Source organism: Suncus etruscus, chromosome 10, assembly GCF_024139225.1.
Source record: "Suncus etruscus isolate mSunEtr1 chromosome 10, mSunEtr1.pri.cur, whole genome shotgun sequence".
In the NCBI taxonomy this organism is placed as follows: domain Eukaryota; kingdom Metazoa; phylum Chordata; class Mammalia; order Eulipotyphla; family Soricidae; genus Suncus; species Suncus etruscus.
The window spans coordinates 80,761,503-80,777,870 of record NC_064857.1 but is presented as its reverse complement, the minus strand read 5'-3'; the positions used below and the strand labels follow the sequence as shown (position 1 = coordinate 80,777,870).

The 16,368-nt window shown below is 50.2% G+C and overlaps 2 protein-coding genes across 2 annotated transcripts in view; one reads left to right on the top strand and one right to left on the bottom strand.

The window, feature by feature from the left end:
- SMAD2 (SMAD family member 2) overlaps positions 1–16,368 on the bottom strand; it is a 961,241-nt gene that overhangs the window by 699,577 nt on the left and 245,296 nt on the right. The gene's annotated exons all lie outside the window — the stretch shown is intronic.
- CTIF (cap binding complex dependent translation initiation factor) overlaps positions 1–16,368 on the top strand; it is a 177,422-nt gene that overhangs the window by 79,981 nt on the left and 81,073 nt on the right. Inside the window, exons 7-8 of the mRNA XM_049781546.1 lie at positions 11,614–12,109; positions 14,526–14,825. Coding sequence (XP_049637503.1) covers positions 11,614–12,109; positions 14,526–14,825 — 796 coding nt within the window. The remainder of the gene's footprint in view (positions 1–11,613; positions 12,110–14,525; positions 14,826–16,368) is intronic.

The following is a 16,368-nucleotide window of genomic DNA, read 5'->3' as shown; positions in this document are numbered from 1 at the left end:
AACCCAAGATGGGGCGCCCAGTTCTTAAAGCTAAACTCCTAGAGTTCAAAGCCCAGTTCTGCCTCCTCCTGCAGGTCCACACTGGGCCTTCCTATAGCCCCTTAACTTCTCAAGGCCAGTGGTGCACTGGACCCTCTCCCCATTCAGGGTCAAGGCAAGTGACACAGGACCAGACAGGATGGGCCTCCATGGCCCTGCCCCATCCTTGCTCATGGCCAGATGGAGTCATGGTTCAGCAAGTTCTGGCTATGTCCCCCCTCCCTCCTGTCACATCTCTACAAGCTGCAGAACCACTCAGGAGGGCGTGAAAGACTACCAACCAGCCAGGGCTTGGGGGAGATTCAGCTAGGAGAATCTAGCTCCTCTAAAAGAAGCAGGAGCTCCCTAAAACTGTACACGAAACTCTCCTGTGACCTGAGTCTCCTATAACAACTACAGTAATGGGCTTAGAGAACAAGGGCACTGATAGGAGCTGGAGAAAGTGGCCTTGGATCTCTCATGGAATTAGAGAAGGGGCTTAAAGGCACCCTCAAGCCTACCAACATCTTCTTGACCTTCAGTACTCAAGGCCAACAGAGTGGAATCCCAGAGCATCCAGATGGCACCATTGACAGCTTCCATCAGCCCTGCCCTCACTTGCTCCATCATGAGATGCTTCTCCACCTTCGGGCTGGCCAGGTGTATTTCGCAGAACACTTCTGGCCCAGAGCTCTGGAATTTCCACCTACTACTGGAGAACGCGCCTGCTCTGGGCTGAATCACTCCCTTCCCAACGTGGAGCCAGTGGAGAGTCATAGACTGGCTAAGTACAGGGAAAGGTTCTAGCCGTCTCTGGGAGGCAGTGGAGAGGCTGTCAGAGACACTCAGCCAGAGTGGCACTAACTTCTACCCAAAACTAGTGGGCTTTTCAGGCAGGGTAGGCTAGGTACCCTTGAGAGAAAAAAGCACCCTCTCTGATGCCATGCTTTGACTCTTGAGCAGAGAGCCAGAGAGGCAAGTGACCCAGAGCCAAGCCACCAGGAGAGTTGCACAGGCTCAGAGCTGAGGGCAGGGGTTTGAGTTTCCACACATCAAGGAGCAGCCAGCACAGACCCAGATGATAATTCTCGCCTGAAGGGAAGATGTTGAGTTCATCTGGCCACTCTGAGCCTGTCCCATTGCACCTTATGTTTCCCGTAGCTGGAGGGGAGCGAGTGAGACTCCCTTGCTGCTTCTCCTTAATTTGTCAGCAGTTAACTCCATGTCCAGGCCCTGCTGCTGGGTCTGAGCTGAGCAGTGCCTGAGCAACAGAAGCCTGAAGGTCCAAGCTCAAGAGGCCCCATCCAGATTCTTCCAGCTTTGGGCCAGGGAAGGGGTGCCCAGTAGGGCACATGTATGTAGGTGAGTGAGGTTGGAGATAGAAGCAGAAATAGGAACCCAGGTGGAGCTTTCAAACCACTGATCCTAAGAATTCTGTCTGCAGAAATTGTCAGGCAGACCTACAAATTATGCGGTCAAGCACCAGGCCGCCAGAGCACCAGAAGTCCAGGACCCACAGACTATCTACTTGGGAACAATTACGAAAATAAAAAACAATAACAATAACAAAAAACAAAACTGAGAGATGTTTGTCTGCATTTGGATTGCCATGAAAGCCATTTATATTGGGAGGAAGAAAAAATCTGAAGTAATTTTGCCGACTCCCACCTCCCCAAATGCAGCTGTGGTGTTCTGAGAACCTTCTTTCTTTCTTTCATTTTTTTTTATATAAAAAAAAGCGTGAGTGAAACAAGACATCTGATTTCAGAACCCACAGAAGGAAGAATGAACTAAATGAGTGATGGAAAAAGCCGGCTGACAATTTCCATTCTCAGAAGAGAAGAAAAGAAGAGGAAAGGCATTTTCCCCCTCAGCAGGTGTTGCCAGCTGCACAAATGGAATATTAATCTTATCTCCAGCACCCCCACCCAGGAGCACCTCCCGGGAGATCAACACTAATGAGCAGGCCAGGGAGTAATGCTGTGCCTAGTTGCTCCAGCTGGGCTACTCCCCTTCCCCCCTCCCCATCCTAGGGGCTAGGCTAGCCCCTAGCCCCCCTGAGCGCACAGGTTTCCTGGGTGCCAGAAGAACCGTGGCAGTGAAAGTCGCCAGAGGCAAACACTACCCAGATAGCTGGTTTGGGCATGTTCTGCCCAGGACCACTGACACAGTTCCTTCAAAGACCTGAGCATAGGAAGCCATAGGAGGGGTTGGGGTGCCCAGTGCTGGAGGATGTGGCTTGGTCCCAAGTCTCTCAGGACCTTCCCCGGCTGGCCAAGATTGGCAGTGTCAGGCCACTTCCCAGCATGTCTCAACACTTGTGTGGTCCAAGCCAGTAGGGTAATGAGGAGACAGCACTGAGGGCATTTAGGACATGGGCAGAGGGAGGTGGGAGCTCTGCGGCCAGGAGAAATTGCCTCACATCACTGCCAGCTTGAGTGCCTCTGGTAGTCCCTAGCACCCCAGTTCTGAATAATGCCACCTCACTAGGCCCAAACATTGGACTGCCTGGAAGTAGCCCTTGGCTCCCTTGAGCACTATTTAAGAAGTTCCCTCCTCCCAAAACTCGAAAACAGGTGGGGACAGGCGAGGCCTATGCCTGAGACCCCTCCACTGTCCCGTGCACAGTGGCCAGGTGTTGAGTCTCTGACCTTCTCTACACATTGTCTTCTTTATGGTGATTATCCAGCTGGTGGGTTCTTGAGAATTGTATGAAAGATTTGCAGATTTGCAGACAGAACTCAGAAGAGTAAGAAGCGAGAATTTTGTGGCTAGAGTCATAGCACAATGGGTAGGGTGTTTGCCTTGCACGCAGCCAACTGAGGTTTGATCCCCAGCATTCCATACAGTCCCCCAAACCCACCAGATTTCTGATGACAGAACCAGGAATAACTCTGGAGCACCGCCGGGTATGGCCCCCAAATAAAAACAAATAAACAAATGAGTTGCAGGTGAAAAACCAAGTAAACTCCACTACTGTGCAGTTCAAGTAGGTAGTCCAGATCCTTCCCCAATGCCGAGGCCTCTCCTCTGACCCGTGGACTATGCCACTCACCCTGTCCCTTGGTCTGATGTATGACTTCTGAAGTTCTATCCCTCACTGTCTGCCCCCATTCAGTGTCCTATGACCTGACCTTGGCCTTCAGCCATTCTGTCCAGTGCTTGCTGTCCTAGGTTGAGCTCTTGCCACTGCCTCTTTAGGACTATACCCTGACAGTCTGCCTCTGGGCCTCTCTCAGACCCCAGCGGTTCCCCAGCTTCCCACCTTTCCTTTGCCACCAGCTACAGCTGTGTGTGAGGTGGCAAGATCCTTGATGTGCAGCTCAAGAGCCCTTCGTAACTCTGCTGTGTGTCGGGGCATGAGATCCCTGCCTAATTATGTAGGCAAGTGTGCAGAGGGAAAGAGAGAAGGGAACATCCTCTGTCCCATTATCTGTTCTGCTCAGACACTTTTCCAATGGGTGAGAGAGAAACCACCCCACTAGAGACACTAGCCCACCTGGCACTCGCCCATCCACTCCCATGTGTCAGTGCAGCGCCCTCTGCCTGAGCCCTGGTTGACCTCAGTGCTCAGGAAGTGGAGCCTCCATTCTCAGAACCACTGTACCCCTCATTAGGAACCCTCATTTGCTCTGAGTTGGCAATCAGGAGCCTCAGATTCCATCAGCCCAGGCCTGTGCTCCAGTGAGGTATGGGGCATTTTGCTGCAGCAGTTGGAAGGGAAGAGACAGTATGTGGACCTGGCCAGAGGGGAGAGAGCCTTGGGGTCATGGGGGATGGCTGGATGCCCCTCTTACTGAAAGCGGAAGAAAGAGGGAGTATCGAAAGGAAGGGACTCAGAATGAAGCCTCGAGCAGAGAGGAGGAAAGAGAAGAAAGTGCCTTTACCCACCTCCGAGGGCCTCAGCTCCTCCTGGCCAGGCCAAGCTCCTTTGGCCCGAGCCCCAGACCAATGCAGCCCCCCTTTGTGTCCATTGGTCTTGCTGCCCCAGCTGAGCAATGAAGGACAGAACCCCAGGCCCTGTCCCACGTATGTGAGCCTGTGAACCTTTCATAGGAGCTGCATGGGGGGTATGCGGGGGGGGGGGGGGTCTGATCCATGGCACTTGAAGTCATTTATGACTTGAAGTTCTCTGGAACCAGGCAGTGCCGTTCTGCCACATTCTCAATCCTACCAGTCATTGTTCTCCAGTGCCTTTGGTCCTCATCGGAACCCCCCCACCTCTCTCTCTCTCTCTCTCTCTCTCTCTCTCTCTCTCTCTCTCTCTCTCTCTCTCTCTCTCTCTCCTCTCTCTCTCTCTCTCCTCTCTCTCTCTCTCTCTCTCTCTCTCTCTCTCTCTCTCTCTCTCTCTCTCTCTCTCTCTCTCTCTCTCTCTCTCTCTCTCTCTCTCTCTCTCTCTCTCTCTCTCTCTCCTCGGGTAGGCAGAAGTGGCTTTGTGGGGTTTGTTGTGTGGGGGCAGGGACCAGGAGGAGGATGTTGGGACTGAGAGGGAAATCCCTGCTGTGACAAGTGGGAAGTGGGGAGACAGGCTCTGGACAGTTACTAGGAATGGCCGTCCCTGGGGGTTCTTCCCTTCTCTGGGCCCGAACCGCAGGCGCCACCAAAGTGCTAAATAAGGATGACAGAAGTTGTGAAAAATCAGGCGTGATCTCCCAGGGAAATTCCGAGTTTCTTCTCAGGCTTTAAACATTACTCACAAGATGAAGAGGGGGAGGAAGCCAGCACAGTGTGTTGGAAGTAATGGAAAAGTGAGACGAGGGAGAATTCTGGCCTGAGAGATGCCCAACAGGCTGAGTGCAGGCTTCACATTCACATTCAGGAGTCCCGGTTTCAATCTCACACACACACACACACACACACACACACACACACACACACACACACACACACACCACCTGCAGGTGAAAGCCCCAAGTAGCCTCCAAGCACTGCCGAGTGAAGACCCCAGATCCAAAAGAAGAAACAAAGGAAAGCAAATGTCAGGGACCTCAGAAAGGTGAGAGAAGGGGCCACCCTCCCCCAAACAGATGCCCTCCTATTGCTTTTCTTGGTTCCCAGAGAACCTAGGCTGGGAGCTAAAAAAGCCACAGCCCAGGCCCCTCCCCAAGGTACCCACAGAACCTACTATCTCTGGTCAGAGGGACAGGGAAGGGACAATCAAGCAATACTGCAAGGTTGTGGGTTTTGGGTCTTGTATTTGGGGAACTTTTTTGGTTTGGAAACTACACCCAGCTCAGGGCTTACTCCTGGCTTTGCACTCAGGAATTACTCCTGGGGGACCATATGGGATGTCAGAAATTGAACCCCAGTTGGCCCCAATATACAATACAAACACCTTACTCACTGTACAAATGCTCAGACCCCACTTCAAGTTTTATTTTATTTTTCTGGTGGTGCCAGGGATGAATCCCAGGGCCTCCCACATGCAGGTCAAGTGCCCTCATGAGCTGTGTTCTAGGCTCTGAGAGGGAAATTCAAACCAACATTGTGCCCAGAAAGCACTGAACTCAGACTCACCTCCATGATAGTGGCTTCCACCCTGCACAGCTAGGACAAATGTTTGAGCCCCATCTCTTGATCTTGGCAGAGTCGGGGTTGAGTGAGGAGTTGGGCTCATCTCTATGTCAGCGAAGGCCAATGAGGAGTCTGTGAACCTGCCCTGTGGGTTCAAGAACATGGTGCCACCCCTTTGCTCCCAGCCAGGACCACCTCAAAAAGGAGCACTTGAACTACCTTTGCCCAGCAGTACGGACCTCACGTATGGGGGCGGTGGAATCCCTAGAACTGATTTCCCTTTCCTGCCCTCATCAGCATGATTCCTTCCACTTTCAGAGCAAAGGTCAGAGGAAGCATCTCTCACAGAGACACAATTGAGTCCAGAATCTCCTAACTTCCAAATTTCCGTGGGAAAATTCCTTGCCTTGTCAACACTCAAAAAAGCTTCATTGAGTGAGAAAGAGCTAAGAGATGCCAGTACCCAAGGGTTCCCTGCAGCCCAAGTGACAGCATCAGAGGGTAGTTGGGAACCCACCTGAAACAAATGGAATGAACAGTTGGTCTCAGCAAAAAAGATAGGAGAAAGACTAAGGGCGGCAAGTGAAAACCTTCTTAGTGACACGAAAAATGCTGTGGTCAGGTTCCAGGACAGTAGGGAGGGTGCCCACGAGAGCTGGTGCTGGAACTGACAGGGAGACATTTCACCTGCCGTACCAGAAGAACTGATAAGGGCATGTGCTTGGACTGAGCAATTATGATGGGCCAGGGACTCCTTCCATCAGAGGTAGGAAGTAGAGAGGGTAAGGGGCTGCTGAAGAATCACCCAAAAATCATGGCAGGAAACTTTGTTAAGCAGATGGGATGGGGAAATGGTGTAGCCTTTCTGGGAAATTTAACTGATTCTTAAAATGTCTGTTTTAAATAGGGTAGAGAGATAGTACAGGTGTTTGGACCACTTGCCTTGCACACACACAGCTGACTGTGGTTTAAGCCCATACACATCACTTACTGTGCCCACCTCCCACTCACCAGGAGTGATTATTGACCGCAGAAGTAAGAGTAAGTTCTGAGCACCGCATAGTGTGGTCCCAAATTGAAAATTAAATAAGCACCTGGTTGCCCATAGCCCAGCATTGGAACCCAGACATTTATCCAGAAAAACAAAGACCAAGTCTGCATAAAGCAATTTGTTCTTGTAGCTTTATATGTAGTAGCCAGCCATGGCCCAGACCAGGATCCTCCAGCAGCATTTCAGCTGTCAATGACCACCACATCTGTGCTATGTCTGTGCCCAGCAGAGAAAAGCATGACCTCCTCCACTGCCCTTTCCATACCAGATGCCTTCTGGATGCACCAGCAGGAATTGTGCTGAATGAAATAGCCACTCTCACAGGGTTCTGATCCCATTGCAGTCCCATTCTACAGATATGTGTGCTTGCTCACTACGTGTTGTGTTTCTGTTGTCACACTGTCAGTCACTGTCCTCTGAGTTTCATAGTGGCACTGGGAGGTTGCAGTGGCAGTGTCCCCTGGGTCCCAAGATGAGGCACAGAGCCATGAGGTAGGAGCTCTGCCACTGAGCCATGTGCCCAACCCTATGCTTGAGACCAGGATGCAAGAGAATTGGGGACTAAGGTCACCATTTCTTGGGACTAAAGAGCAGGGGTGTAGACTGAAGGCTTGGCCATCTAGAGGTTGTAGATAGAAATCCTTTTTTTGGCCAGGATGTTCTCTGTCTGGGCTAGATTGGTGTCAAAGTCCTGGGAGTGATATTGCACCATAATTTTATAATGTGTTGCCATGGAGGAAACCGGGAAAAGAAAGGGAATAGAAGATCTCTTTCTTTTTCTCCAATGACTTGTCTTAAATATTAACATTCTGCTATTAAATTCAGTCCTACTTACGACACCAAAAATTGATTCAGTATGGATTGGAGAGTTGACTATTAGGCCTCGAGCCTTAAAAATCCTACAATAAAGCATAATCAAATCACAAAGTTCCTTGACATCAGACTTTGAGGTGCTTTTTGGATTCGACCCTTGAAAATAAAATTAAGGGGCTGGAGAGATAGCATGGAGGTAAGGCGTTTGCCTTTCATGCAAGAGGTCATCGGTTCGAATCCCAGCGTCCCATATGGTCCCCCGTGCCTGCCAGGAGCAATTTCTGAGCATGGAGCCAGGAGTAACCCTGAGCACTGCCGGGTGTGACCCAAAAACCACAAAAAAAAAAAAAAAAAAAAAAAAAAGAAAATAAAATTAAGCGGAAATGCATTCAATTAAAAACCTGCCCAGAGAAATCCTCAACATAATGAAAAGGCAACCCAACTACATGAAGAGAAAAATTCCAAATCATATGTCCAAATCACATCCAAGGAGTTAATGTAAAGAGGTTGTCCAACTCACTTTCTGAACATTGAATTTTAAAGAGTCTGAAGTGCTGAACGGACATGTTTTCCAAACAAGACATACAAATGGCCAACAGGCACATGAAAAGATGCCAAGTATCAGGGCCAAGCCAGTCAAAACCAGGATGAAATATGTCAGATCACACTTTTAGCATGGCCATTCTCAGAAAGAAAAGAAAAAGCATTGGTGAGAATGTTAACTTGGGCAGCCATGAAGGAAAACAGTACAGAGGTCCCTCAAAAACACTGAAAGTAGGAGCTGGAGAGATGGGTTGCCTTGCACATGGCAACATATATGGTCCCCCAAGCACACCCCAAGAGTGATCCCTGAGCAGAGCCAGGAGTAAGCCCTGAGCACTACTAAGTATGGCCCCCAAACAAACATACAAATAAAAAAATAAAATAAAATAAAAGCTAGTTACCATATTATTCAGTCACTTTTCTTCTGGGAAAAAACAAAGCACTAAAGCACTGATTCAAATTAGTTGTACTCAGGTCCCCATATTCATGGCAGCAGTATCTGCAGGAGCTGAGATCATGAGCACAGCCCACCTCTCTTAGAGAGATGAATGGGTACAGGAAGGTGTGAGCAGTCCCACCTACTTAATGATGTCTCCTCCTATTATGGGCTGCATATGCAGTGCAGATCCCAGTAAGCCATAGCCTTAGTCTAGGTTCAAACTAAGCAGTACTACCAAATCTATACATTTAGTCAGTGGCATTGACATAATAATCATAATAAAATCACCATGATTCATTTTGTAGAATATATGCATCCTCATGACTAAGCCAGATTGTTGACTATCAAAACAGGATGAGATCTTGCCATTTTCTACAGTATAGATATAGAGGATGGAGAGATATATAGTGGGGAGGGTGCTTGCCTTGCATTCTACTGATCTGGATTCAGTCTCTGGCAGCCTTTATGTTCCTCCAAATCCCACCAGGAGTGATCCTGGAGCACAAAACTAGGAGTAAACCCTGAGCACCACTGAGTGTGGCCCCAAACAAACACCAATAAAATGTATTAAGAAAAACTAATTGGGGGCCAGAGAGATAGCACAACAGCATTTGCCTTGCAAGCAGCCAACCCAGGACCTAAGGTGGTTGGTTCAAATCCCGGCATCCCATATGGTCCCCTGTGCCTGCCAGGAGCAACCCCTGAGCACTTCTGGGTGTGGCCCAAAAAAAAAAACAAAAAGAAAAAGAAAAAAGAAAAGAAAAACTAATTAGGGGCTGGAGCAATAGTAAAGTGGGTAGGGTATTTTCCTTGCATGCAGCCAACCTGGAACGGCCCTGGGTTCAATTCCCCAGCATCGCACATGGTCCCCCGAGCCTGCCAGGATCCATTTCTGAGCTCAGAGCCAAGAGTAACCCCTGAGGGGCCAGAGAGATATCATGGAGGTAAGGCGTTTGCCTTTCATGCAGAAGGTCATTGGTTCAAATCCCGGCATCCCATATGGTCCCCCGAGCATGCCAGGAGCGATTTCTGAGCACAGAGCCAAGAGTAATTCCTGAGATCTGCTAGGTGTGACCCAAAAACAAAAAACAAACAAAACAAAACAAAAAAAAAAAGAACCCTTAAATAAATAAATGTTTAATAAAAGAAAAACTAATCAGACAGGAAGAAATAGGTACAGGTACAGACTGATCTCACTTAAATGTAAAACCTTAAAATAAATACCTAAGTTCACAGTTATCAGGAATGGATGGATGGATGATGTTTGCCAGAAGGAGAAAGGGAGGTAAACTGGTCAAAAAAAAAAAGTGAGATTTCTAGTTGTAAAATAAGTAAATGGAGATGTAACACATAGCAAGATATTGATCTTTAATGATACTGTCCTACACATTTGAAAACTGCTGAGAGTGGTGCTGAAGCGACAGCACAGTGGTAGGACATTTGCCTTGCATGTGGCTGACACAGGGCAGACCTAGGTTTGATTCCCGCCATCTCATATGGTCCTCTGAGCCTGGCAGGAGTGATTTCTGAGCACAAAACCAGGAGTAATCCCTGAGCATCACCAGGTGTGGCCCAAAAACCTTAATTAATTAATTTATTTATTTAAAAAGTGCTGAGAGAAAATCTTGAAGTCTCTGTAATACAAAAAAAATCTTTTTGCTTATTTATGGGGGTGCTTGATAACAAACTTTTATTATACACTTAAAACTACTCTTTGTTTTGGTTTTGTTTTGGGACCACACCCTGGCAATGCTCAGGGATTACTCCTGGCTCTGAACTCAGGAATCACTCCTGGTAGTTCTCAGGGAAATCTATGTGATGTAGGGGATCTACTCCATGCAAGGCAAATGTCTTACTTCACTGTACTCTCCCCAGTCTTGCTGCCCTTTTTATTTCAGAAGTTTAAGGAGATTGATTGACCTTACCCTGCATATAGCCAACTCAGATATTCTATGCCCAGTAGGTACCACACTAGTCCCCAAGTACCACCAGTAGAAACCTCTGAGCACTGAGCCATCAGTAGTACCTGTGGAAAGCCAAATATGGCCCTAAAGCAAAAGAAAACATTTTTAAATAAATGAAAGCCCTATTACCAGAGGCAGTCACATTCTGAGGTACTAGGGATAAGGGGACTTTGACAAGGTAGAAGAAAGGGATGTACCTAATCCAGTTTCCCTCACAAGTTAAAGCATATCCACTACGTTGAGCATAAGATATCAAAGTACAGGAAAAAAACTAAAGCTCTTGAACAAATGCTAGAGCTCTGAAATGTCATCATGCTAAAGTCATTGTCATGTGCTGCTGTGTATTTCTATTGCCGGGATCCTCCAGAGTTGGTTTGGGAGATTTGCACAAATGACCACAGCTGATTCTAGAGGGTTCCAGTGCCTGAGGCAGCAGAGTTTGCTGGGTGCTCAGTTATGCCTTCTGAATTTTTTTTTCTTGTATTTTTGAGCCACACCCAGTGACGCTCAGGGGCTACTCCTGGCTATGAGCTCAGAAATCGCTCCTGGCTTGGGGGACCATATGGGATGCCGGGGTTCATCCTAGGCTAGTGCTGGCAAGGCAGATGCTTTACCACTCCGTGCCACCGCTCCATCCCCATACCTTCTGAATTTTGATGCTGCAGATGTATCAGGTAGGGCATTCTAATAGAGGGTAAAGACTTATTTTGAGAGGCTAGAGAGAAAGGACAGTGGAGATGGCACCTAATTTGCACTCAGGTGACTCAGGTTTGATTCCATTTGATTCCAGATGCATCACAAATGACCCCCTAGGAGTAACCTCTGAGCACCACTGAGTGTAGCCCGAAATAAAACAAAACAAAAAAAAGTCCTATTTTGAGTCAAGTCTCCATCTCAAGGCTCTATAATTACATTCGCTAACCTGTGCTGCTCAATCCGCTGAGGTAAATCCGGCCTGCAGAAGACGCATTGTAGGCTGTAGGCTATAGTGGGTAAATGAGTGCTGTGGAATAATAAATGCAGTGGGTGAATTAATGCAATCAAATAAATAAAAGAATTAATGCTGAAGGCAGACGAGCAGCTGCCTGAAAAGCATGAGGCGCTGGGTTCAAGCTCCAGCACTGCAATAAAATAGCAAAGTGAACGAATGTGTTATTGCCACGTGCTTGAATGTCTCTGAATTTTTCTCCTAGTGTTGGAGGGGGACCCCCTCCATTGCAGCCTATCCACTGACTCCCCTGCATGTGTTTCTCTCCTCTTTGACTTTGCAGGCGACAACAGAGACCCCCAGGAGGTAACAAGCCCCAACAGCATGGGGACCACCAGCCGGGCAATGCCAAACACAGCAGGGACCACCAGAAATCCTACCAGGGGGGCTCGGCACCCCACGCCTCAGGGAGACCCACCCACCACGGTTATAGCCAGAACCGCCGCTGGCACCACAACAACATGAAGCATCCCCCAGGTGACAAGGGGGAGCCCAGCACCCACCGCAATGCCAAAGAGAGCCTGGCCCTGGAGAACCCCAAAGCAGAGGACATCCCAGGAGACACTGGATCCTGCGGCCTGGAGCCACCCTGCAGTCCCGAGAGTCTGGCCCTGGAACCTGCCGAACAGCTGCTCCCAGTACAGCCAGGCACTCCTGAGGCCTCCGAGTCAAAGCGCAAAGACTTTGGGGTCCCCGAGCAGTTGGCAGAGCAACCCAGGGTCACCCTGCTCCAGTCATCCAAAGACAGACTGCGGCGCAGACTCAAGGACAAGGCTCCGGTAAGTGGCTTTTCTCTGCTCTCTGCTCTGGGGAGGCCTGGGAGAGGTGAACACATGAGTAGGTGGGCTACTGGGTCATAGCTGGCTTTCATCTCTGGCACCTCACCTTCCAACTTGCTCAAAGACCTGGGGGAAATAGGGAGAGGTGCAGGGCAGGCCTGCTTCTCCTTGAACCTTTTCAGTAGCTGCCTTAATGCGCCAAAAGCCATCTGGAGAGAGGCATAGAGTTTCCTCCCTCTGTCCAGAAGGGCTCATTCTCCTCCTGAGGATTCCTGGGCAGTGTAGGGGAAGTGGTGTCAGCCTTGCCATGTTCTCCTTTATCGGGCCAAGAGAGACAGGGACAAGATTTAAGGAAACCCTCACTCTTGGCATCATCCAGATGATGACCCTGCATTGGCAAGGCCCTGAATGCAAGGGCTTCCATCAAAGCAGTCTTCCTTGTGGCCAGGGAGCATGGTATGATTGGCACCTGCCAGTGTCCAAGTTAGTGCCCAGCACTCCAGGACCTTTCTAGCACTGGAGGGGTTTGGCCCTGGAGGCCCCTTTGCACTGCCAGGGGTCCCTGACACCACAGGGCCAAGTCTATCCACCTCTCTAGACACTAGCATTGAGGCATCTGGCCCAGTGAGCCAAGTAGCACCTGCTTAGAGGCCCCCAGGTCTGTCCCCTGGAGACTCTCCCTCCTCCGCCCAGCCCTAGCCCTGGTCCCCACATCCTGGTTGACAAGACCAGGGAGCAACCCTGAGCCTTGAAGAAGTGAAGGGGCCCATCCAAGAAGGCCCCTTTGTGCACTCAGAATGTCAGTTCTATCCAGGGTGCAAGGAAAGTTGTCCAGAGGCGTTCCCACCTTACTTCCCACACAGCTCCTAGGGCTTCATATTCTCCTAGGCTTTCATATTCTTTGCTGCTCCTCCCCTTAATCTTTCACCCCAGGGCCCAGGGCCAGCAGGTCAGAATACCTTCCTCTATAGTGCTTGGCAAGGACAAACTCCATGATCACCTGTCACAGCTCAGAGCCTCTGCACTGCCCCTGCTGGTGCTTGAGACAGATAGGACAGGCTGTACCTGTACCCATCATAGCACGAGCCCCCGGAGAATCTGCCTCCTTCATTCCCAGACCTCCCCATGCTTCGAAGAGGTTTTCAACTGTGTAGGAATTCCCTAATGTGTAGGAATTCCCTAATATGGTTCCAGGACCCTGTGGTCTGCCAGCCAGGATGGAAGGTTATTAGACAATTTATTTCTGCTCCTAACAGGCCACTGCAGAGTGGTCAAGGGAAGACAATGTGGGCTTTTGAGTGCAGCAGACTGGCTGCACCTCAGCTGCCTGACCCTGGCAAAGTGACTATGGGTCAGTGACCTAACCTTTCGGAGCCACCCGAAAAACAAGTGTGGAAACGCTGGGAAGGTCCACAGGGTTTGAGACACAGGCTTGACCTGTAGGAGACTGGCAATTGTGCTACACCCAGCTCTGCACTCAAGCTCACTCCTGGCTGTGCTCAGGGATCACTCCTGGCTCTGTGCTTGGGGATTGCTCCTGGCAGGCTCAGAGAGCCATACATATGTGGTGCCAGGATTTGAGCTACAAGTCAAGTTGCTTTCCCACTAGACCCTCTAGCCCAAATACCTCTTCTTCCTCCCACCCATTCTGGTTCCAGACATAGTGACGAGGAAGGGTTTTGTGTCAGAAGCAATCTTCCAAGGTTGCTAGAGCTATGGGACAGCAGGTAGGGTGCTTGCCTTGTACGACTGACCTGGGTTCATTCCTTGGCAGCCTATATGATCCCCCAAGCATCACCAGGAATGATTCCTGAGTTCAGAGCCAGGAATAAGTCCTGAGTATTGCCTGGTATAAACTGAAAACAAATAAACAAAAAGAATCAGTCTTTCCAGAAGTGTCAGCATTTTAGGGACCCACCAAGGATTGTGCTGTGCGGGGTACCAGGGCATCATAGTATCCTTAGTACTCCAAACCAGGTCCATGACACCAGGGACCCCAGGAAAAACACTATCTCCTTGCTTGGGGTGCCGAGGGCCAGAAGACCAGGTGGCCACTAGAGGGCCTGCCTGGGACCTTCTGGCAGAGCTTAGGACACCCCCTTTTCATCTGGCCCACCTGCCCTCTGGTATCAGTGTGTGGCCTTATTTCGTCTCTAGTAAGTCCATCCTTGCTTGAAACAAAGCGTGAACTAATGAATGGTGTGTGTGAGTTCTGGGTAAGAGCTAGAACTCTCCAGAAGGATGTGCCCAGGGTGCCACTGACCCATGAGGGAGGTCAGCAGAGAGCCCAAGTGACCTGGTCCAGTGCCAGTGCCAGAGAGGGGAGGGGAGACCTTTGGGGGGAGTGCCCTCTCTCTACTCCCAGGGCATCCCATCTCCGTTCACGTGTCCCTTGGTCTTTCCCCCACGGGTCCAGGAGGAAGTGAGGGTGGAGACGAGCGCCCCTCAGCAGAACAAGATGGACAAGCTGGCCGAGATCCTCAACAGCCTGCGCAATAACAGCAGTGACGTGGAGGCCAAGCTCAGCACGTTCATGGAGGAGGCGCAGAACTCCACCAACTCCGAGGAGATGCTGGGCGAGATTGTGCGCACCATCTACCAGAAGGCCGTGTCGGACCGTAGCTTTGCCTTCACTGCCGCCAAGCTGTGTGACAAGATGGCGCTCTTCATGGTGGAGGGGACCAAGTTCCGGAGCCTGCTCCTCAACATGCTGCAGGTGAGGAGCCGGCCGCCACCCCACCACACCCACACCCTCACACACACATATACACAGATGCACACATTCATGTATATACATATGCACACATAGCCACACACACACACACACACATAGACACACATACTCACTTATACACATCCATAGATGTACACACGCAGGCGCTCCTCTTAGACAGAAGGCTACAGACAGTGCCTGCCATGGGAATTCTCCCGGTTCACCCTTGTCTTGTTAATTATAGAAGGGAAGAGGCCCCCAGAGCCCTGGGCTGAGTGGCCGGGCTGGCCTATGTTTGTGTGTGCACCATGGTTACAACACACCAATATAATTTTATAGGTTCTTAGTGTTTAACCTGCCTTTCCCTCTTTCTGTTTTCATGATAAGAGCCTTTACTGGTCCTTAGCCTTCACCCTCTGGGCTCCGACTTCTTTTCTTCCTCCTCCTCCTCCTCTTCCTCCTCCTCTTCTTCATTCTCTTCCTCCTTCCCCCACCAGGACACCCCCATGAGGTGGCGCCATTGGTCATAACTGCTGCTAAGTTTGGCCAGAGAAGGGCAAAGCTTTGCTATGCTCCCTGAAATTACTTCCAGGGCAAGAAGATCTCCTTAACAATTCCCATGGAGTACCCCACCCTTCTCTGCCCTCCTCTGCACATTGATCTGTGCACCCTTGGTTGAGTGGGGGATGGACGTGTGTGCCTTTGATAGCTCCTAGTACTTGGCCCCTTCCCAGCTACTCTCTGTTCTTCTGCCTTGGGCAGTGACCCAGGACCTAAGGGTCCTGAACAGCTTCTGCAATGGGGAAAGGAAGCTGGAGAAAGAAAGTCATCTCTATAGACTTGGTCCTTTACTGGCGTTATCATGCAAATTGACTTTCCAATTCAGGGAAGGTAAAATTGGGATATTCTGGAAATAGGAATTGTGAGCACAAGAGCCCCCTGCAAGGCTGTCTAGACACTGGGACAGTTTTAAGGCTCCAGTGGACTCTATTCATGATTTTGCCCTATTCATGATCCCCCGTGTCGGCCTGTTCTTCACCACCTGGCTGTGGTCCGCCTTCTTTCCCCTGGAAACCGGGAGGGAGAACTAGCTCCTGTAACCCGACCGCACCGGCCAGCCAGGTCCCTGCTCCCCTCCTTCTCCAGGCCCGATCAGGTTCCGTTCCTGGATCACCCACACTCCCCTGGTGACGAATTCCCGCATTACCTGAAGGATTTGCACATCGGGCTTGTTCCTCACTGGCCAGAATGTTCTAGGACCTGGGGGGGGGGGGGGGACGGGACACAGTGGGGTGCAATTTATCTGCCTTGGTCAGCCAGGCCTGAGGGAGTTAGGGACAGTGTTGGCCTTTGGCCTGGGCTTTGGCTCCTTCCCCCCCAAAAAAGATTTCTAGACCATTGTGGTTAAAACCTGGGACACGCCTGGCCAATGAGGTCAGCTGGCACTAGGCTACCCCCAGGATTTTGAGTGTGCCTTTTCTCCCTTCTGCACCTCTGCACCCCTCCCACAGAGCTGCCACAGGACATCCTTCCCAGGGAACACAAA